Here is a 24458-nt window from a genome sequence, read left to right on the forward strand (position 1 = left end):
CTAGCATGTGATTTACAGGGCATTTCTCAAATAGATGTCCTTTTTACACACTGTCTTACATTTAGAAGGAAAAAATGTAGAGAAAGACAAGGGGCAATAACACTTGTTTTGCTATTCTGTGTTCTCCCAATAAAAAATGGTACCCCACTCACGTGGGTAGGCCTAATACTCACGACAGGAAACGCAACATGGACGCATCACATTTTTACATTGAAATCTGATGTGTTTTTTGCAAAGTGCCTAGCTGTAAATGTTGGCCTCTAGGTCAGCCGGCACCTAAGGAAACCTACCAAGCCTGTGCATTTTTTAAAACTAGACACCTAGGGGAATCCAAGATGGGGTGACTTGTGGGGCTCTGACTCTGTTACCCAGAATCCTTTGCAAACCTCAAAGTTTGGCCAAAAAAACACTTTTCCCTCATATTTTGGTGACAGAAAGTTCTGGAATCTGAGAGGAACCACAAATTTCCTTTCAACCAGCATTCCCCCAAGTCTCCTGATAAAAATGGTACCTCACTTGTGTGGGTAGGCCTAGTGCCCGCGAAAGGAAATGCCCCAAAACACTATCTGGACAGATCAAAATGATCAAATACAAAACTACCTGTTTTTGCGGGGCGGGGGGGCACCTGCGGTTTTGGTCCTGGGCTCAGCAGCCATCTAGGGAAACCTACCAAACCCAGACATTTCTGAAAACTAGACACCCGAGGGAGTCCAGGGAGGTGTGATTTCTTACCCAGAATCCTCAGCAAACCTCAAATTTAGAAAAAATATCAAATTTTCCCACATTTCTGTGTGGGATCACCACACCGGGACAAATTTCCTACCACCCAGCGTTCCCCTCAGTCTCCCGGTAAAAATGATACCTCACTTGTGTAGGTGGACTTAGTGCCTTTGACAGAGAAGAGCCAAAAACATGTCGAAATTGAGGGGGAACCAAAGCGGGCCCAAAAGGGCAGATTGAAAAAAAAACATTTTTAGGCTGACAAGTGGGGCAGAATTTTTATTGGTATAGATGAGACAATGCTGGGTGGTAGGAATTTTGTGGATTCCTGCAGATTCCGGAAGGTTCCATCACAAAGATGTGGACAAAATGTGTGATTTCCAACAAAGTTGGAGGTTTGCAAGGCATTGTGGGTAAGAAAATGGTGCAGGGTGCATGTGAAGCACACCGCCCTGGACTCACCCAGATGTTTAGTTTCCAAATGTGTCTAGGTCTTGTGGATTTTTCTACATGGCAGCATCCCAAAGTCCAAAAAGTGCAGCCCTCACCATTCCAAGTGGGACAATTTTGAGAGTTAGCCAAGTTCTCATGGCCCAAATGTAAAACCAAAACCCAAAATAATCAAATGTCCTCTTGCTTGCCATGAGATAAGATGTTTTAGTGTGCGGGGGGAGAGCTGAAAGACTGTTACCCCCTTCAGTTGGGGTGGGGGCATAACCATGCCGGTGGGTAGCCACCTCCACACTATTTTTTTTTTAATTCCCTGGCATCGAGTTGACTTTCTGCCCCCCCAGGGTGTGGATTGGGGGTAATTGCCCCATCTGCCCACTGGTGGGCAGAACAACTTTGGCCCCATTTATTTGGGGTAGGGGTATGGCCATGCCCCCACCCTCTTATTTTGAAGAAGAAAAAAAAATCCTCCCTGGTCTCTGGTGGGCTTTCAAAAATATGCTGATATGGCCAACGGTAATGTGCCCCCATGGGGAGCGACCCTTGCTCAAGGGGCTACCCCCCAAACAAAACACACACATACACACACACCAATCCCTGGTGCCTAGTGGTTTCTGCCCCCCATGGGGGCAGATCAGCCTAATAAAAATAGGCCGATATGCCCCCAAGGGGGGCAGAAATAGCCTAAAATAAATTTGCGCCCTCAGGAGAGCGACCCTTGCCTAAGGGGTCGCCTCCTTGCGTGAAATTGGCACAAAAAAAAAATCCCTGGTGCCTAGTGGTTTCTGCCCTCTTTGGGTGCAGATCCGCCTAAAAAAATAGGTCAAATGGCCTAAATACAATTTGCCCCCCAGGGGAGCGACCCTTGCCTACGGGGTCGCTCCCAATATATAAAAAAATGAAGTAAACCAAAAAATATATCCCTAGTGTCTAGGGGTTTCTGTCCCCCCGGGGGCAGATAGGCCTAATTATAATAGGCCGATCTGCCCCCCGGGGGGTCAAAAAAAGACTAAAGATATTTTGACCCCATGGGGAGTGGCCCTTGCCCAATTAATAATAAAAAAACAAACAAACTCCCTGGTGTCAGGCAGCAGAAATGCTGAGAAAGACATCAAAGGAAAGGAAAGACCTTTCCTTTCTTTTGATGCCTCTCTTGGCCCCTCCACGTGATCGGAGGAGAAATGCTTCTGCATTTCTCCTCCAATCCTGGGATAGGCCTCTGATGAGGTCAGCGTGCGATTGAGCGCTTACGTCATCAGACGCCTTGGAGGGTCAGGGTTTGGGGGGCGGGGGTGGGAGGGGAAGTGATTCCATCCCTTCCATCCCTGCCCTCGGAGCGCCGAGGCTCGGCTCAATTGGGGGAGCGCTAGCGCTTCCCCCATGAGCCGTTCCAAGGACGTAATGGTTACGTCCTTGGCGCCTCCGCGCCGCAGCCAAGGACATAACCGTTACGTCCTTGGTTGCCAAGGGGTTAAAGTTATTTTCTTTAACACACATGATAACTGAAATGTTAGATTATTACTAGATTTGAAGTGCTGCTTTCCCTTACTCTAATCCACTCTAACTTAATTCTCTTACACATGTTTGACGACGTCACACAATTGAAATGTATATATATTAATTGAATACACATGTAAGTTGTGTATGTGTCATGTGAATAAAAACAAATATACCTTCAGTGCTACAGATCAGGTAGAAGTAGTGCCACTCCAAACTTCAAATTGAAATTAATTGGTGTGCAGAGTAGTGCAAATCAATACCAGAAACACATGCCTTATATTTAAAACTCACTGTGAAAAAGTGGGTTACTTGTAAGGGTTAATGGTAGTCCACCACAATTTATAATGTCACCTTTCTTGTCAGGTCAGGTAACGGTTTCAATAATTTAAACCTGAGCTTGACCCCTGGTAGCTACGGCACAGAGTAGACAGGCTTAACTTAAGAAATTGTGTAAAGCATTTAGAAGTACCAAAGCAGCTAAAAAGTCGGAAACACAAAACAATAAAAATCCCACTCCAATTTACAGGATAGAAAATATTTTAATTAATAAGTACAGATAAAAACATCCAAAATCCAAAAAAGGGAACTGGAGTTATGAATTTTTAAAGTTTGAAATAAATTAAACGCCAAAAAGTGCAGAGTGACAACTACAGGCAACTGGTCTCACTAGACCGAGACAAAGGGACGTTTAAGGCTGATTGTGACTGAGCTTGGGTTGAATACAAGACCCAGGCTGGTCTTGGTCAAAGACTTTCCTTCGGACTTCAAAATTTGTCAAGAAGAGAAGGTGGTTGTCAATGAATCGTCAGCAGGGCAAGCTGCAGGCTAGATCTGAAGTGGGGCCCTGGTGCAGTCATTGGCGAAGACGGGAAATCTCTGGGCAGGTGAAGTCCTGAGTCCGTCCCCAGAAAGGCCTTAATATCTATAGGCTTCTGCTCTGCGTTGCTCTCAGTGAAGCCCTCTAAGAAGCTGGATTTAGAAACTGACTTTTGGTCCAATCCTGAGGCTATGTGCCCACTGAGTGTGCAGCTAGTAAAACAAACCTTTCCGGTTATATAATGTCGCACAGTTGAGGGGCTTTTCCCTGCCTGTGAATGACCCATAAGCCAGTTATTTCCAAAAATAAAAAAATCCTTGTATTTAAGGTTTTGATTAGGTACATTACTGATAAGGTATTACTCTAATAATTGGTCAGATAAAATGAGAGGTCCAGTTGCCTGTAATGGAAAGCAAGGAGGCAAAGAAACTATTTACAGATTTTCTGTTACTTTGCACCCTCTCGCTGCAAACTAGAAGGCAATATCTTAGCCCCCTCTTTATTGGCAACAATAGAAGATCCTGTAAGGATGCATTGATTTTATGCCTTCTGTTCGAAATGTGGTCTCTAGTTGGCAGCCAGTTTACACCCTGTCCAAGTAGGGACCCTCGCGTGAGTCAGAGTAAGGGGATCACACTCCTATGATAACCCTTGTAGCTTGGCACAAGCAGTCAGGCTTATCTCAGGGGCAATGTGTTAAGTATTTGTACTCACACACAGTAACACAGTGAAAACACTACAAATGGACACCACACCAGTTTAGAAAAATAGCCAATATGTACCTAAGTAAAACAAGACCACAACTACAAAAATCCAACATACACAAGCAGAGATATGAATTTTAAAGAATTAAATCCCAAGAAAGCCCTTAGAAACATAATAGTTCCAACTGATGCTATCATGGTGTTGTGACGGAGTCGTTCCCAACAGTTCAACGCCACACGCAAGGGAGTGCAGCACCAGTCACAGAGTTGCACAGACCTCAGGAAAAGTACCTTAGAAACGAGGGAGAATAAAAGACAAGGCACAGAGTCGGGGAGGTGAGGCATCTCTCGAGCCGGTGCGACGTCTTTTCCGTACTGCTATGCAAGACGTGAGGTGTCGGTTCCTTACTGCTGTGCAGGGGAGGGGAGGCGTTGGTTCCTTATGGTGGTAGCGGAGGTGAGGCGCGTCGGCGGTGAGGCGTCAGTTTCTTAAAATCCGACGGGGTCGATGAGTCCAGTGGGTGAAAACGCAATGGGGTAATGTCTCAGGATTGCGGTCACACCACGGGGCCACAGGTGCTTCGGCAGAGTCTGGTGTCACAGACGTCAGTAACACGACACTCAGGACTTCCGTTGTTGCGGGACTTCAGAGGCACGGTGGTGCTGTTGGGCCTGTGGTGTCGGTCGCAGTCATCGCACTTCAGTGGGGACCACGGCCTCGGGTTGCAGGCAGCAACACGGAGTCGGACAGCGGCGCTGGTGATGGAGTCATCAGGAGTCGGTGTGCATGGTTCTTGTTTTATGCCAGATTTCACTCTCAAGGGCCCAGGAACTGGAGCAAGAACCTCTTGGAAAGTCAGGGTCCTCAGCAGGAGAATCTAAGGGCTGGCAGGTGAAGTCTTTGATGTGCCTGAGACTTCTTAACAGGAGGCAAGCTCAATCCAATCCCTTAGAGAAACTTCACAAGCAGGATACACAGCAATGTCGAGTCTTAGTCCTCTCCAAAGCAGAAGCAGTGTCTGCAGGCCAACCCAGCAAAGCAGACACAGCAAAGAGGCAGTACTCCTCCTCATAGCTCTTCTAATTGGCAGTCTTCTCTTGATCCAGAAGTGTTCCAAAAGTCTGGGGTTTTGGGTCCAACACTTATACTCATTTCTGCCTTTGAAGAAGGTAAACTTCAAAGGAAAGTCTTTGTAGTGCACAAGACCCTGCCCTTCCTGCCCTGGTCCCAGACACACTCTAGTAGGGTTGGAGACTGCTTTGTGTAAGGACAGGCACAGCCCTATTCAGGTGCAGATGTCAGCTCCTCCCACCACTCTAGCCCAGGGAGACCCGTCGGGATATGCAGGGCCCACCTCAGCCCCCGTTGTGTGACTGTCTAGAGTGAATTCACAACCAGCCCAACTGTCATGCTGACCCAGGCGTGTATTCCACAGCCAGACAGAGGCACAGAATGGTTAAGCAAGAAAATACACACAATTTAAAAACCACCTTCACTAAAAGATGTATTTTTACATTGTAAGTTCAGAGACCCCACAACTCCTCATCTCTATCTGCTCCCAGTGGGAAATTACACCTGAGATATATTTCAAGGCAATCACGATGTTAATCTATGCAAGAGATAGGCCTTGCAATAGTGAAAAACGAATTTGTCAGTATTTTACTATCCAGACATGTAAAACACACCAGTACATGTCTTACCTTTTAAATACACTGCACCCTGTCCATGGGGCTACCTTGGGCCTACCTTAGGGGTGCCTTACATGTACTAAAAGATAAGCTTTGGGCCTGGCAAGTGCACCTGCCAGGACGACATGACAGTTGAAAACTGCATACACAGACACTGTAATGGCAGGTATGAGACATGTTTATAGGGCTACTCATGTGGGTGGCACAATCTGTGCTACAGGCTCACTAGTAGCATTTGATTTACAGGCCCTGGGCACAAATGGTGCCCTATACTAAGAACCACCAGTGAACGCTACCATTTCCCTTCCCCAGCGCCTTGAGACTCTAATGGGTGAGTAGTCGCTTTCTACAAGCATTGATTGATTGATTGATTGATTGATTGATTGATATACTAGGGCCTTGCTGGTAAATCACATATGCCAATCATGGATAACCAATCATAATCACAGTTTACACAGGTAGCACTTGCACTTTAGCACTGATCAGCAGTGGTGAAGTGCCCAGAATACCAAAACCAGCAAAAATGAAGTCGAGCACACAGTCAAGAGGCAGAGGCAAAAAGACAGGGGAAAACCATGCCAAGAATGCCAAGTCTAACACCTCCTCACTGACTCCAATTCTATTTTTTAATCAGATGGCCCCGTATATTTATGCTGCTTGGAAGGCCACCAGATTTTGCCCTCCATAACATTAAAAACAAGTAGCAAAATGATCCCCAGTTCTGTATTATTACATTTATAACTATGCCCTTATAGTACTGTGCATTGTTATTAATAATGGAATATGGTTTAGTAGATTGTGTCCGGAATCAATTAAACACATGCCACCCCCCTAAAATTAAAGGATGTGATTAAATCTGATTTGATAAAACTTAGCATGACCACTCTACAAGCTTATTTGTACAGTTGAGGGTAGCAAATCTTGTTTTTACTTGTCTTGTATCTCAGATTTTCCTGCATATTTTGCACTGAGCAGGATCCCTATTTAATGGCATTTCTGTGAGCTGCGTCTGTATAGGTTTTTAAACTGTCCATTTGTAACATATAACTTAGAGGCCCTGGGTACCTTGTGCTTTGTACTAGGGAGGTAAGTATGCCAATTAGGAGGTTAGCCAATTTCAGCATGTTTTAGGCGGTCAGAGCACACTCACGGGCCCTGGTTAGCAGTGTCCGAATGCACGGAGTCAAAAATCCAGCAGCATCAGTCCAAACAAGTTGGGATGACCACAAAATAAGGCATTTTTTACACTCCCTCTTTTTTTTTTTTTCTTAGGCTGTAACGGTAGTTTCTACTCTTTTGCTGTTGTGATTATTTTCCTGATTTTCAGGAATAAAATGGGCTTGTGTGATGCTTGTCTGGGTCCGTGGTCCTAATTTTCACAGCCACATTTGAATAAACAATTTTATGACATAATGCCCAAGCATACCTTAAATTGGGTACTCATAACAGCTCTATCTATATCATTTAGAAATGGAAGAAGTGGGTATGAAGTACTGCGAAAAAATATTCTTAATCCATTACATAAAATCAATTTTTATTACGTCATTATTCTGGCAGTCATCTTCATTGTAAAAGTCATGCTATATTCAGAGGGGTTTTTACGCTGTTTTATTGATTAAAATAATTCTGTCTACATAGTAAACCATCACATTTCAAAAGGCCGCAAACGTTTGTCATGTTTGAACCTATCACTGAGGTAATTGATTTTAATAATCATTATATTATTTTAAATAATATCTAACAGTAGGCTGTTTCTTACGATGCACCTAATCTGGCCTTAATGAAGTGGTCTCCAACCTTCTCTGTTGTGAGAGCTACTTCTGTTCGATGAAGCTCATCGAAAACTACTAATATGAGTATTGTTTAAGTGTCTACATCAGGTAATATTACATTAGAGGCCGCTATAAGCAGGGTTACTACCAGCAATCACCTCAGTGCATCAGGCGTAGTTGCCAGCAGTAATTTTTAAAAAGGCTTTGTCAATATGGAATGCCTCTACATGGGTAATACAGAACAGCCATAGTAGCAGTGCCTCCGGTACCAAGGTAATAACATTTGCAAAAATGTATCCTCAGATATCAGCTTTAAATACATTTTGGAAATTCATCCATTTTCCAAATATTATTTCACGAGTCCCGAAAATGAACACATTTTCATCTCGAATACACACTCTCGATTTTGGTATCCATATATTAATTCAACCAAACAAAAGCTTCTAATTTAATAGGGTTGGCTGCACACACAGGAGAGCTACTTACATGCAGCTGGAAAGCAACCAGTAGCTCACAAGCTACTCGTTCGAGAAGCCTGCTTTAATGTATGAATGCATGCATACACAGGCATGCATACATGCACAATTGTGGATGTCTGTGTTTGCATGTATTGGCATATTAAAACCTGATTTGGTGGTTTTGCCAATGCTTATTTTATGCTGGATGCAATAGGGTCTTTGGCAGGAAAGTTGTCTGATGGGTTCAGTGGCCTAAATTTAGAAATAAAGAAGAGTTGAACCACATGTGCTCTGAATACATGTTGAAACTGTTCCACACCATTACCATTCTAATACACTAAATGATGTGTCGAGCTGTAGTAGTACCTAATACAGTAGTGCTTGCTGCAGAAATAACTGAGTTGTGTACTTTTTTCTGCAGTTTCCATCTGCCTTTGAATTCAGTGAGTATTTTCTGATAACCATTCTGGATCATCTGTACAGCTGTCTCTTCGGAACGTTCCTTTCCAATTCTGAGCAGCAGAGAGTGAAAGAGGTACATTATTCACTGGCTAAAGTCAAGAATCATTTTTCCTTTAAATGATTTTAGGTGTCAAACCGCTGAACTTTACAGTGCTCTTCAGAAGGAATTTGAAATTGTGTTGCTGTGTTGTGAAATGTGTAGTCTCATCACTGTTATTTGCCAGGTGTTTGCAAGCAGGTGGCCGGCTAACAGAGAAGGCTGAACGTTCTTGGTCCGCCATTGAATCGGAAATAACTAAATGTTTCTACAAATAATGTATGGTCATCAAAGCCCTTTCTTCTGCCCAAATTAAACGCGCCGATCTCTTATATTCAATGTATTACTTATTTCTTAGCCACTGTAACAGATACCCCATACGCCTCAAATGAGCTTTCACCTTACAGCTAATGTTCTAGAAGATTGATTGGCCAAGGCAATTCAGTCACATTATTTAACGCTCCTGCAGATGCATGTAGCCCTGACCCATTGCTTCTCAGAAGCAAAGAAGGAAGTGTGTAGCGGTATACCAGACGTCATGTTTACCCTGGGCTCTGATGACCGTTCTCTTTTACGGCTCTTGGCGAGTGGCATTAAAGAGGTTGATGCCTAATGTTAACCTCTAAGTCTTGCATTACAATTCACAATTGACTCCTGAGGACCCCCACTGAATCACTACTGGAAACCGGGTACCCCCAAGCAATTTGTATGATTTAAATTTCAAACATTAAAACAGTAATGCGCAAAAAAATACACAAAAAGTACACACCAAATATTCAAATTACTAAAAATATAATTATTTTATATTGAAAAAATATGCAAAAATTTAAAAAAAATGTTTTAAAGATTAGCGCTGCATCTCAGTGACTAACTTTTCAATGTTTGGTTTTATTTAGGAAAACTGAATCCTAAGGTCAGAGTCTACTTTTCCCTAGCAATTTCTGTTTTTATTTTTTAGGTACATAAGATATGAGAAAGCTTTTTCACATAAATATATGGTGGGGAAAGGGCCTCATCTCTCTATAGCCTCTCTGTCATTATTACTTTATTTGTTTTATAGCACCTCTCATACTAGTGAAGGGTGTAGGAATACTTTACAGGGGACTCACATGTCATCCACACTGGTAGGCATTTTCTAAGAGTGCTTCGTCTGGAGAAACACAAACTCAGGATTCAGAACATAACACAGTAGTTAGTAAGGACTTTAATGAGAATGTATATCTATGCAAGCAAAACTTTTTTAGCAGCATAATGATAATGAAAGTCTGGGGAAAAACATAACTTTCTAATTTGTGCCATGCAGGTCTTTGCTGGCAGTTCATAGCTCTGTGCTTGATCACGATTTTAACCAATAAATTGCACAGTAACAAAAGAATCTCTGTGACAAAAGCAGTAACCCACTGTTCTATGCACATAATACATAATGCATGATACATGATACATGTTCTTTGCGGCAGGCATATTTACCATCTGCGCTACCTTAGGTGAGTCAAAACTGCCATTAGACAAAACTCCCATCTCTCTCCAGGAGGTGCATTAATCACTAGAGTTATCTTGACACTTTTATTTTTGCCCGAACCCTGCTGGATGTACAAGTAACTTCGCAGTGCTTTTAAAGCTGCTGCACAAAAGAAGTAAGAAATATAAAAACGCGCACTTGTTTCGGTCAAGAGGCCCCAGCTGGGGCCCAGGCCTGCGGACCCCCAGGGAATGTGTCACAAACCTCTGGGGGTCCCCGAACCACAGGCTTGGAACCGCTGATCTAGAAACGTATTCTTTCAGACGTAAAACTGCTGACGATTGGCAAAAAAATCTTTCATGCAGTTCTGGAGCATGCAGACATCCCGTGCATGATCGCCCACTCACCAAGAAATTATAGCACAATTACCTGTCAAGGAGAGTGTTTCCTAAGAAATGACAGTGTCTGGAGCACTTCTTAGTCAGTGGCGCATCACATGCCTTTGCAGTGCAGAGGGAACCCCAACTCCCTAGGGGCTCCTCTCCCTTCAGGGGGGACCCGTTCAGACCAAGGATAATAAACATCTGTGAGATATGAGAGATTCAGGGGCCCCTCATCGCATTCTGCAGGGACCCCCGCCCCCAATCATTTTGTGTTACCCTACTGGTCTTAGTTAATGCGTTAGAGAGTTTAACAGCACCAAATTTCCAGTTCCTTAAACGATGATGTTTTGTCTAAAACTTCTAGAATATAACACATCGCTCCAGAGTAAACAATACCCACTCTGATCTCACTTAGAATTAGAGTTTAAACACGTGTGGCAAGGAAGAAGAGGCACAGTAAGGAGACATAATATTGTGAGCACAGTGATGGAAAGCGGTGATAAGCCCTGCCTGTAGCCTTAGAACTGGACCAGTAACCCTCTACCAAAATCTCACAGAGAAAAAAGAACACATATCTATTCAGGAAGTCAAAAATAGAGTGAACATGGATACAAGAACATGCTGTCCAAAAGTTTGAAGTAGATGCTACATGGGAACATAATTGTAGAGGGGACCCTCTTTGTATTAAGTACTGGAACTGGATGGGAAAAATGAAAGTTTGATTGGAAAATATGGCTATGTTCTAGGGCGACATAGTAAACTGCTAAAATAGCTCACACAGTGGCAGGATCAACGGCCCATGCCCTATAAACTGAATCTTTCTTTTCAAGGTTGTAAAGCTCCAGTAGAAAAAATCTGAAACACAGACCAACATTGTTTCTGAATCACCTAGAGCAATGCCCCATATGGTTATGGGTAAATGGTCACCGTATACATATGGTAGCCACTTTTTCTTGGGGGGCATGAGGGTATTGCCAAAATGTAAGTAGACCTGGGGGAATAGAATCCTCACTGTGGACTCCGAATTCACACCTGGAAGTTATGTGCCAGTATTAGGTCCAAAAAAAAGATTTGACTAGTAAACGTACCAATGGCGAGGTGAATAATGATCAGTTTGCCTGAATGAGTCCAAGATAACAAAAGAAAAATGGAGCTGTAAAAAAAGGCTAAATGGCCAAAGTAATAATTGAGTCAAAATATTTTTTAAAAGATTGAATAGGGTAGAGAGGAACAGCGTGGCTAACACAAAGGCTTCAAGTAGGTCTGTCAAAACTCAGGGGCTTATTTACAGTAGTTTGCTGTGTTGCCCTACATCAAAAGGGCAGGAGTGCACCGTATCTATGAGTTACGGCGCATTCCTGTCCTCTTCCGCTGCACTTCCACATAGTTGGCTGCCATGCACCAATGCTGGCACCCTTGCACCATGGCGCATGGGTGTCTGCGTTGTAGGAATGATTGTTTTTGTGCAGGAAGGGACAACTTCCTGTGCAAAAACAGTCAATGGAGGCATTTCGCTCCTCCTATGTGGGCTGCAGAATCCAACACACATAGAAAGAGGCAAAAACAAGGAGACAAAGTTGTTTCTCCTAGTTACGCCTCCCCGGGGGAGGTGTAGGCTTTTGACGCATTCCCGTTTACAAATCCTTGTAAGTTTGGGAATGCGTCAAAATCCATGGGTGTTGCAAGGTAACACCCACTGCAAAGCCCATGGAATGCCTCTTTGAAGCAGAGTATAGCAATGCAGAGACTTGTGCCGCGTTTCCTTACTTCATATCTACAAGGCCATGAAAAGCCACATAAAGTGGCTTTGCGTGGCCTTGTAGATATGGGCCTGTAGCCTGCGTGCCAGTGCTTCTAAAAAAAATGATGGACTGGTGCCCCAAGCCGCTTGTAAAAATGCTCCTCAGTATCTGAAGTTTTAAAAAAGAATGGCCATTCAAATTGTCTAGAAACCGATGATTAGGTGTGGAAGTCGATCCTAATTAGATATTTCCTCATCTTCGAGAAATGAAAAGGAAGTGCTCATAAAAAAACTGTGAGGAATTTGGAAAATACAGGAAATGCAGTCTGAAGGATTGCTTGGTTAAAAATACCTCCCTAGAGAAAAAGACTCCTCCCTCTACATGTCCCTCACTTGCCAAAAGCAAAAAATATTTTTCCTCCCCTTTAGTCCAAGGCACTGTAAATAAAAACAAAAAAAAACTAAAATAGGACTACATTATTTTCTCCAAGATCGTCTCACACTCCCTACCTCCAATGTACAACTTCACATTACGTTGAAGTGAACAGGGAGAAAACTTTTTTTTAACTATTGTGCCTATTTCACATATAAATTGGTATCCTCTCTGTTTTATGCACTCCGGTCCTGGCAACTGACATGCTTTTGAAATAAAAAGCGATATATTTGGTTTAGTGCTTGAGAAAGCTTCAAGATGAGGAACATTAAAGTGGAAGACAAAATATGTTGTTCCTTTAATGAGGTTCTAACTTTGTGCCCATAAAACACATAAAATACATTGTAGTGGAAGACACAATATATTGTGGCTTTAATGAGGTTCTAACTTTATACCCATGAAAGACATAAAATACATTTTCATTTAACGAAATGAGCTAGCATTTGGGAATATGCCATGTGCTAGTTTTTCCATTGAAACTGGAAATAAATAAGAGATAACTACCTTCTATTGTTTACCGAAAATGGCCAGATGGTGGTGAGAGACTGATTTTTAATTGATTGCTGTAGGAGGCTGGCCTGGCTTATAGTGGGTGCCTAGGGGTACTTACACCTTGTGCCAGGTCCATTTATCCCTTATTAGTAGAATAGAGGTGTTCTAGCAGCTTAGACTGATAGAGGTAGCTATAGCAGAGCAGCTTAGGCTGAACTAGGAGACATGCAAAGCTCGTATTATACCACTTATATCACTTAGCACTATATCATAAGAAAACACAATACTCAGAGTTACTAACAATAAAGGTACTTTATTTTAGTGACAATATGCCAAAAGTATCTCAGAGGATATACTCCCTTAGGAGGTAAGTAATATACACAAAATTTACACACACAAACCAAAATCAGGTAAGTAACAGTTAGAAAAGTAGTGCAAAACCTGTAGAACACAATAGAATGCAATAGGGAGAAATAGGCCTAGGGGCAACACAAACCATATACTCCAAAAATGGAATGCGAACCACGAATGGACCCCAGGCCTAGTGTACTGTGTAGAGGGTCACTGGGAGTGTAAGAAAACACTAAGGGTGTCCAAGATACCCCACCCCAAGTCCCTGAAAAGTAGGAGTAAAGTTACCGTACTACCCCAGAAAGACAGTAAAGTCGAGATAGGGTACTCTGCAAGGACAACAACTGACTGCAAAGCACTGAAGACTGATTCCTGGACCTGAGGACCTGCAAAGGAAGGGGACCAAGTCCAAGAGTCACGCAAGTGTCCGGGGGGCAGGAGCCCACTAAACCCCGGATGAAGGTGCAAAAGGGCTGCCTCAGGGTGGAAGAAGCCGAAGATTCTGCAACAACGGAAGGTGCCAGGAACTTCTTTGGTCAGAAGATGTCCCACGGTGTGCTGGAGGATGCAGAGTTGTTTCCACGCAGAAAGACCGCAATCAAGCCTTGCTAGCTGCAAGGGTCGCTGTTGAGGATTTTGGGTGCTGCCAGGTCCCAGGAAGGACCAGGAGGTCGCCCCTTGGAGGAGGAGACAGAGGGGCGCTCAGCAACACAGAGAGCCCACGCAGAAGCAGGCAGCACCCGCAGAAGCACCTGAACAGGCACTTAGAAGATCTGAGGACGACGGTCGACTCAGAGCAACAAAAGAGGGTCCCAGGACGTTGGAGTCCAACTCAGCAAGTTGGGCAATGCAGGACGAGGTGCTGGGGACCTAGGCTGTGCACAAAGGAAGTCTTGCAAAAGCCCGAGCAGCTGCAGTTCACGCAGTACACAGGATTACTGTCTGGCGTGGGGAGGCAAGGAATTACCTCCACCAAATTTGGACAGAAGGGCCACTGGCCTGTAGGAGACACTTGGACCCAGTTCCTGTGTTCCAGGGACCACGCTCGTCAGGATGAGAGGGGACCCAGAGGACCGGTGATGCATGCGTTAGCAGGGGGAAGATTCCGTTGACCCACAGGAGATTTCTTCTTGGTTTCCACTGCAGGGTGAAGGCAGACAGCCCTCAGAGCATGCACCACCAGGAAACAGTCGAGAAAGCCGGCAGGATGAGGCGCTACAATGTTGCTGGTAGTCTTCTTGCTACTTTGTTGCGGTTATGCAGGCTTCCTGGAGCAGTCAGCGGTTGATCCTTGGCAGAAGTCGAAGAGGGAAGTGCAGAGGAACTCTGGTGAGCTCTTGCATTCGTTATCTGGTGAGATACCCACAGGAGAGACCCTAAATAGCCCACAGAGGAGGATTGGCTACAGAGAAAGGTAAGCACCTATCAAGAGGGGTCTCTGACATCACCTGCTGGCACTGGCCACTCAGAGGAGCTGTCCATTGTGCCCTCACACCTCTGCATCCAAGATGGCAGAGGTCTGGGACACACCGGAGGAGCTCTGGGCACCTCCCCTGGGAGGTGCTGGTCAGGGGAGTGGTCACTCCCCTTTCCTTTGTCCAGTTTCGTGCCAGAGCAGGGCTGGGGGATCCCTGAACCGGTGTAGACTGGCTTATGCAAGGAGGGCACCATCTGTGCCCTTCAAAGCATTTCCAGAGGCCAGGAGAGTCGACTCCTCCCAGGCCCTTCACACCTATTTCCAAAGGGAGAGGCTGTAACACCCTCTCTGAGAGGAAATCCTTTGTTCTGCCTTCCTGGGACCAGGCTGCCCAGGCCCCAGGGGGGCAGAAACCTGTCTGAGGGGTTGGCAGCAGCGGTAGCTGCAGAGGAGACCTCGGAAAGTTAGTTTGGCAGTACCCGGGCTCTATGCTGGAGACCCGGGGATACATGGAATTGTCTCCACAATACCAGAATGGTATTGGGGTGACAATTCCATGATCCTAGACATGTTACATGTCCAAGTTCGGAGTTACCATTGTGACGCTACATATAGGTATTGACCTATATGTAGTGCACACGTGTAATGGTGTCCCCGCACTCACAAAGTCCGGGGAGTTTGCCCTGAACAATGTGGGGGCACCTTGGCTAGTGCCAGGGTGCCCACACACTAAGTAACTTTGCACCTAACCTTCACCAAGCGAGGGTTAGACATATAGGTGACTTATAAGTTACTTAAGTGCAGTGTAAAATGGCTGTGAAATAATGTGGATGTTATTTCACTCAGGCTGCAGTGGCAGTCCTGTGTAAGAATTGTCTGAGCTCCCTATGGGTGGAAAAAGAAATGCTGCAGCCCATAGGGATCTCCTGGAACCCCAATACCCTGGGTACCTAGGTATCATATACAAGGGAATTATAAGGGTGTTCCAGTGTGCCAATCAGAATTGGTAAAATTAGTCACTAGCCTGCAGTGACAATTTTAAAAGCAGAGAGAGCATAAACACTGAGGTTCTGGTTAGCAGTGCCTCAGTGATACAGTTAGGCACCAAACAGGGAACACACACAGGGCATACTTTATGAGCACTGGGGTCCTGACTAGCAGGATCCCAGTGACACATACGCAAAAAAAACACACACATACAGTAAAAATGGGGGTAACATTCCAGGCAAGATGGTACTTTCCTACAGTCGCTCTGTGCTAGTTCTAACCTTTCTCAAATTTGCATACCTAACGGATTGGTACATTGAAAGATAAATATGCTGTGTATTTTGTTGTTTGCCTCTCCTAGAACAAACTGTAGTATGGAGGTAAATATTTTGGCTGTTTCGCTTTGAGGTGAAGCAGAAAACATAAGGTGCCAGATTCACAAAACTCTTTTAGGTTCCAAAAACTCACAGTAAGTACATTTCACGTATGGCCTAATTCCCAAAGTGCTTTTCCACCTACAAAATTATGTTCTTATTTTGAGCCTTACATTGCGCACATACCCAGTGTGCATAATTTGTACAGTGAAGCGTAACGTTCAAGAGATTGGTATACGCAGAGAGATGCCTCTGTTTCTGTGCTCTCTCCAGGTTTCCTTTCTCTGTGCTTCCGAGCTCCTAGTGCATGATTGTTGCAGGGGTGTAGGAAAGTACCATCTTGCCTGGCATGTTACCCCCATCTTTCACTGTATATATGTTGTTTTAGTTGTATGTGTCACTGGGACCCTGGTAACCCAGGGCCCCAGTGCTCATAAGTGTGCCTGAATGTGTTACCTGTGTAGTGACTAACTGTCTCACTGAGGCTCTGCTAATCAGAACCTCAGTGGTTATGCTCTCTCATTTCTTTCCAAATTGTCACTGACAGGCTAGTGACCATTTTTACCAATTTACATTGACTTACTGGAACACCCTTATAATTCCCTAGTATATGGTACTGAGGTACCCAGGGTATTGGGGTTCCAGGAGATCCCTATGGGCTGCAGCATTTCTTTTGCCACCCATAGGGAGCTCTGACAATTCTTACACAGGCCTGCCACTGCAGCCTGAGTGAAATAACGTCCACTTTATTTCACAGCCATTTTACACTGCACTTAAGTAACTTATAAGTCACCTATATGTCTAACCTTTACCTGGTAAAGGTTAGGTGCAAAGTTACTTAGTGTGAGGGCACCCTGGCACTAGCCAAGGTGCCCCCACATTGTTCAGAGCCAATTCCCTGAACTTTGTGAGTGCGGGGACACCATTACACGCGTGCACTACATATAGGTCACTACCTATATGTAGCTTCACAATGGTAACTCCGAATATGGCCATGTAACATGTCTATGATCATGGAATTGCCCCCTCTATGCCATCCTGGCATAGTTGGCACAATCCCATGATCCCAGTGGTCTGTAGCACAGACCCTGGTACTGCCAAACTGCCCTTCCTGGGGTTTCACTGCAGCTGCTGCTGCTGCCAACCCCTCAGACAGGCATCTGCCCTCCTGGGGTCCAGCCAGGCCTGGCCCAGGATGGCAGAACAAAGAACTTCCTCTGAGAGAGGGTGTGACACCCTCTCCCTTTGGAAAATGGTGTGAAGGCAGGGGAGGAGTAGCCTCCCCCAGCCTCTGGAAATGCTTTCTTGGGAACAGATGTGCCCAATTCTGCATAAGCCAGTCTACACCGGTTCAGGGACCCCTTAGCCCCTGCTCTGGCGCGAAACTGGACAAAGGAAAGGGGAGTGACCACTCCCCTGACCTGCACCTCCCCTGGGAGGTGTCCAGAGCTCCTCCAGTGTGCTCCAGACCTCTGCCATCTTGGAAACAGAGGTGCTGCTGGCACACTGGACTGCTCAGAGTGGCCAGTGCCACCAGGTGACATCAGAGACTCCTGCTGATAGGCTCCTTCAGGTGTTAGTAGCCTATCCTCTCTCCTAAGTAGCCAAACCCTCTTTTCTGGCTATTTAGGGCCTCTGTCTCTGGGTAAACTTTAGATAACGAATGCAAGAGCTCATCCGAGTTCCTCTGCATCTCTCTCTTCACCTTCTGATAAGGAATCGACTGCTGACCGCGCTGGAAGCCTGCAAACCTGCAACATAGTAGCAAAGACGACTACTGCAACTCTGTAACGCTGATCCTGCCTCCTTCTCGACTGTTTTCCTGCTTGTGCATGCTGTGGGGGTAGCCTGCCTCCTCTCTGCACCAGAAGCTCCGAAGAAATCTCCCGTGGGTCGACGGAATCTTCCCCCTGCAACCGAAGGCACCAAAAAGCTGCATTGCCGGTCCCTTGGGTCTCCTCTCAGCACGACGAGCGAGGTCCCTCGAATCCAGCGACTCTGTCCAAGTGACCCCCACAGTCCAGTGACTCTTCAGCCCAAGTTTGGTGGAGGTAAGTCCTTGCCTCACCTCGCTGGGCTGCATTGCTGGGAACCGCGACTTTGCAGCTACTCCGGCCCCTGTGCACTTCCGGCGGAAATCCTTTGTGCACAGCCAAGCCTGGGTCCACGGCACTCTAACCTGCATTGCACGACTTTCTAAGTTGGTCTCCGGCGACGTGGGACTCCTTTGTGCAACTTCGGCGAGCACCGTTTCACGCATCCTCGTAGTGCCTGTTTCTGGCACTTCTCCGGGTGCTACCTGCTTCAGTGAGGGCTCTTTGTCTTGCTCGACGTCCCCTCTCTCTTCAGGTCCAATTTGCGACCTCCTGGTCCCTCCTGGGCCCCAGCAGCGTCCAAAAAACGCCAAACGCACGATTTGCACCTAGCAAGGTTTGTTGGCGTTCTTCCGGTGGGAAAACACTTCTGCACGACTCTCCAAGGCGAGAGGGATCCGTCCACCAAAGGGGAAGTCTCTAGCCCTTTTCGTTCCTGCAGAAACCTCAGCTTCTTCTGTCCAGTCGAAGCTTCTTTGCACCCGCAGCTGGCATTTCCTGGGCATCTGCCCATCTCCGACTTGCTTGTGACTTTTGGACTTGGTCCCCTTGTTCCACAGGTACCCTAGATTGGAAATCCACAGTTGTTGCATTGCTGGTTTGTGTCTTTCCTGCATTATTCCTCTAACACGACTACTTTGTCCTTAGGGGAACTTTAGTGCACTTTGCACTCACTTTTCAGGGTCTTGGGGAGGGTTATTTTTCTAACTCTCACTATTTGCTAATAGTCCCAGCGACCCTCTACAAGGTCACATAGGTTTGGGGTCCATTCGTGGTTCGCATTCCACTTTTGGAGTATATGGTTTGTGTTGCCCCTATCCCTATGTTTCCCCATTGCATCCTATTGTAACTATACATTGTTTGCACTGTTTTCTAAGACTATACTGCATATTTTTGCTATTGTGTATATATATCTTGTGTATATTTCCTATCCTCTCACTGAGGGTACACTCTAAGATACTTTGGCATATTGTCATAAAAATAAAGTACCTTTATTTTTAGTATAACTGTGTATTGTGTTTTCTTATGATATTGTGCATATGACACTAAGTGGTACTGTAGTAGCTTCACACGTCTCCTAGTTCAGCCTAAGCTGCTCTGCTAAGCTACCATTATCTATCAGCCTAAGCTGCTAGACACCCTATACACTAATAAGGGATAACTGGGCCTGGTGCAAGGTGCAAGTACCCCTTGGTACTCACTACAAGCCAGTCCAGCCTCCTACATTAGTTGTGCAGTGGTGGGATAAGTGCTTGAGACTACTTACCACTCTTGTCATTATACTTTTCATAAGAGAAAAATATACAAAACAAGGTCAGTGTATATACACATAGCCAAAAAGTTTTGCATTTCCTCTTTTCACTCTTTTCTAAGTGCTGAAAAGTACTCCTAAACTTTCAAAAAGTTCTTAAAAGTTTAAAAAGTTTTTTTTCTGTCTTTCCAAAAAGTTCTGAAAACTTTTTTGTCTTTATCTATCACTTTAACTCTCTCTAAAAAATGTCTGGCACAGGCCAAAGTGTTGATCTGTCTAAACTTGCATATGACAACCTTAGCTGGAAAAGAGCAAGGAGTCTCTGTATAGAGAGAGGTTTGAGTATAGGGAAGAATCCTTCCTTGGAACTGTTACTTAACATGCTTAGAGAACAGGATAAGGCCATAGGTGCCCCATCTGTTGAAAAAGTACCTAATAGTTCTCAATCTGATTCAGGGACTCCCCCAGGAAAAGATTCAGGAAAGAAACTCCCTAGCCTGCCCATTACTAGACAGTCTAGCATAGATGGTAATGATGATGAACCACACCATATAAATAGTGTTGTCTCACATCATAGCAAAAGCATATATTCTCACCATACTGGTAGTAATGTTTCTGTTAACCAAGCTGTTAGGGTGGCTCCTGTAAGGGACAGGTCTCCTTCTGTTCATTCCCATCATAGCTCTGTTTCTAGGAATGTCCCTCCCACCAACCCTGATGACAGAATGTTAGAGAGGGAACTCAATAAGTTGAGGGTGGAACAAACCAGACTGAAGCTTAAAAAGCAACAGCTGGATTTGGATAGACAGTCTTTTGAATTAGACAAGGAAAGACAGAAGTTGGGTTTAGATACCCATGGTGGCAGCAGCAGTATTCCCCATAGTCATCCTGCAAAAGAGCATGATTCCAGGAATCTGCACAAGATAGTTCCCCCTTACAAGGAGGGGGATGACATTAACAAGTGGTTTGCTGCACTTGAGAGGGCCTGTGTTGTACAGGATGTCCCTCAAAGGCAGTGGGCTGCTATCCTATGGCTATCATTTAGTGGAAAAGGTAGGGATAGGCTCCTTACTGTGAAAGAAAATGATGCTAATAATTTCCAAGTTCTTAAGAATGCACTCCTGGATGGTTATGGCTTAACCACTGAACAGTACAGGATAAAGTTCAGAGAGACCAAAAAGGAGTCTTCACAAGACTGGGTTGATTTTATTGACCATTCAGTGAAGGCCTTGGAGGGGTGGTTACATGGCAGTAAAGTTACTGATTATGACAGCCTGTATAACTTGATCCTGAGAGAGCATATTCTTAACAATTGTGTGTCTGATTTGTTGCACCAGTACTTGGTGGACTCTGATCTGACCTCTCCCCAAGAATTGGGAAAGAAGGCAGACAAATGGGTCAGAACAAGAGTGAACAGAAAAGTTCATACAGGGGGTGACAAAGATGGCAACAAAAAGAAGGATGGTAAGTCTTCTGACAAGGGTGGGGACAAATCTAAAAATGAGTCTTTATCAGGCCCACAAAAACACTCTGGTGGGGGTGGTGGGTCCAAATCCTCCTTTAATCAGAACAAGGAAAAGAAACCATGGTGCTATTTATGTAAAATAAAAGGCCATTGGACAACAGATCCCAGTTGTCCAAAGAAAGGCACCACAGCTCCTACCACTACAACCCCTACTGCTACACCTAGTGTCCCTACTAATAGCAGTGGTGGTGGGAGCAAACCTACTAATAGCCAGTCCAAGGGAGTAGCTGGGCTCACTTTTGGTAATTTAGTTGGGGTTGGTCTGATTAGGGAGACCACAGAGGCTACTTTAGTCTCTGAAGGGGCTATTGATTTAGCCACTTTGGTTGCTTGCCCCCATAACTTGGAGAAGTACAAGCAACTAACCCTAATAAATGGTGTTGAGGTCCAGGCCTACAGGGACACAGGTGCCAGTGTCACAATGGTGATTGAGAAACTGGTGCACCCTGAACAACACATACTTGGACACCAGTACCAAGTAACCGATGCTCACAACATAACACAAAGCCACCCCATGGCTGTTGTAAATCTCAACTGGGGGGGGGTAACTGGTCCAAAGAAAGTTGTGGTAGCTTCAGATTTACCTGTAGACTGTCTATTAGGGAATGATTTGGAGACATCAGCTTGGTCAGATGTGGAGTTGGAGGCCCATGCAGCAATGCTGGGCATCCCAGGGCATATTTTTGCTTTGACAAGGGCTCAGGCCAAAAAGCAAAAAGGACAGGGAAGCTTGGATCCTGGAACAATGGACCAAGTACTCCCTAAAGCTAGGGCTAGTAGAAGCAAACCACTTCCTACTATCCCTCCCTCTACAGTGGATTCAACTTCTGAGGAAGAAGAATTCCCTCCCTGTGCAGAACCTACACCAGAGGAGCTGGAAGCAGACACTGCTGAGCTTTTGGGTGAAGGGGGGCCTGCCAGGGAGGAGCTGAGTGTGGCACAGCAAACCTGTCCCACATTAGAGGGTCTCAGACAGCAAGCTGTCAAACAGGCTAATGGGGATGTCAGTGACTCTCACAGAGTTTACTGGGAGGACAACCTCTTGTACACTGAGCATAGGGATCCTAAACCTGGAGCTGCCAGGAGATTAGTGATTCCTCAGGAGTACAGAAAGTTCCTCCTAACACTGGCACATGACATTCCCTTAGCTGGGCATCTAGGACAAATGAAAACTTGGGACAGGCTTGTTCCCCTGTTTCATTGGCCTAGGATGTCTGAGGACACAAAGGAATTTTGTAAGTCCTGTGAAACCTGTCAAGCCAGTGGCAAGACAGGTGGCACTCCAAAGGCACCCCTTATCCCACTGCCTGTGGTTGGGGTTCCCTTTGAAAGGGTAGGGGTTGACATAGTTGGCCCCCTTGACCCTCCTACTGCTTCAGGCAATAGGTTTATCTTAGTGGTAGTGGACCATGCCACAAGATATCCTGAAGCTATTCCTTTAAGGACCACTACAGCTCCTGCAGTGGCAAAGGCCCTCCTGGGAATATTTTCCAGGGTGGGCTTTCCAAAGGAAGTAGTATCAGACAGGGGAAGCAATTTCATGTCTGCATACTTAAAGGCCATGTGGAAGGAGTGTGGTGTAACGTACAAGTTCACAACACCCTATCATCCACAAACAAATGGACTGGTGGACAGATTTAATAAAACTCTCAAAGGCATGATTATGGGTCTCCCTGAAAAACTCCGCAGGAGATGGGATATCCTTCTACCATGCCTCCTTTTTGCCTACAGGGAGGTACCCCAGAAAGGAGTGGGCTTCAGCCCCTTTGAACTTCTTTTTGGACACCCTGTTAGGGGTCCACTCACACTTGTAAAGGAGGGTTGGGAACAACCTTTAAAAGCTCCTAAGCAGGATATTGTGGATTATGTACTTGGCCTCAGATCAAGGATGGCTGAGTACATGAAAAAGGCCAGTAAAAACCTTCAGGCCAGCCAAGAGCTCCAGAAGCAATGGCATGATCAGAAGGCTGTTTTGGTTCAGTACCAACCAGGGCAGAAAGTGTGGGTCTTGGAGCCTGTGGCCCCAAGAGCACTCCAAGATAAATGGAGTGGTCCCCACACAATTGTTGAAAAGAAGGGTGAAGTCACCTACTTGGTTGACTTAGGCACTGCCAGGAGTCCCCTTAGGGTGCTCCATGTCAACCGCCTGAAACCCTACTATGACAGGGCTGATCTCACCCTGCTCATGGCAACTGATGAGGGACAGGAAGAAGACAGTGATCCTCTACCTGATCTCTTCTCTTCCACAGAACAAGATGCTCTTGTGGAAGGTGTAGTTTTGGCTGATTGTCTTACTGCTGAGCAGAAAGATAATTGCATAAATCTCCTAGGACAATTTTCAGAACTCTTCTCTACTGTGCCAGGCACCACTTCTTGGTGTGAGCACACTATAGATACTGGAGACAGTTTACCTGTCAAAAGTAAGATCTATAGGCAGCCTGACCATGTCAGGGACTGCATTAAGCAAGAAGTTCAGAAAATGTTGGAACTAGGAGTGGTTGAGCACTCTGACAGTCCATGGGCTTCTCCTGTGGTACTGGTACCAAAACCCAATTCTAAAGATGGAAAGAAGGAAATGCGGTTTTGTGTAGACTATAGAGGTCTCAACTTGGTAACCAAAACTGATGCTCACCCTATACCCAGGGCAGATGAGCTTATAGATACACTGGCATCTGCCAAGTATCTAAGCACTTTTGATTTGACTGCAGGGTATTGGCAGATCAAATTATCAGAAGATGCTAAACCTAAGACTGCATTTTCTACCATTGGAGGACATTACCAGTTTACTGTAATGCCTTTTGGTTTGAAAAATGCACCTGCCACTTTTCAGAGGTTGGTGAACACAGTCCTGCAAGGGCTGGAAGCTTTCAGTGCAGCATATTTGGACGATATAGCTGTCTTTAGCTCCAGCTGGGATGATCACCTGGTCCACCTATGGAAAGTTTTGGAGGCTCTGCAAAAGGCAGGCCTCACTATCAAGGCTTCAAAGTGCCAGATAGGGCAGGGTAAGGTGGTTTATCTGGGGCACCTTGTTGGTGGGGAACAGATTGCACCACTTCAGGGGAAAATCCAAACTATTATTGATTGGGTTCCCCCTACCACTCAGACTCAGGTGAGAGCCTTCCTAGGCCTCACTGGGTATTACAGGAGGTTCATTAAGAACTATGGCTCCATTGCAGCCCCTCTTAATGACCTCACATCCAAGAAAATGCCTAAAAAGGTATTATGGACAGCAAACTGTCAGAAAGCTTTTGAGGAGCTGAAGCAGGCCATGTGCTCTGCACCTGTCCTGAAAAGCCCTTGTTACTCTAAAAAATTCTATGTCCAAACTGATGCATCTGA

General features: G+C 45.3%; 1 protein-coding gene across 3 annotated transcripts in view; it reads left to right on the top strand.

Annotated features, from left to right (window-relative positions):
• MTMR2 (myotubularin related protein 2) overlaps window positions 1-24458 on the top strand; it is a 345983-nt gene that overhangs the window by 309504 nt on the left and 12021 nt on the right. For all 3 annotated transcript variants that reach the window (XM_069202398.1, XM_069202399.1, XM_069202400.1), the window contains exon 12: window positions 8532-8645. In XM_069202398.1, the coding sequence (XP_069058499.1) occupies window positions 8532-8645 (114 nt within the window). The remainder of the gene's footprint in view (window positions 1-8531; window positions 8646-24458) is intronic.

This window comes from Pleurodeles waltl, chromosome 8 (genome assembly GCF_031143425.1).
Source record: "Pleurodeles waltl isolate 20211129_DDA chromosome 8, aPleWal1.hap1.20221129, whole genome shotgun sequence".
Classification (NCBI taxonomy): Eukaryota; Metazoa; Chordata; class Amphibia; order Caudata; family Salamandridae; genus Pleurodeles; species Pleurodeles waltl.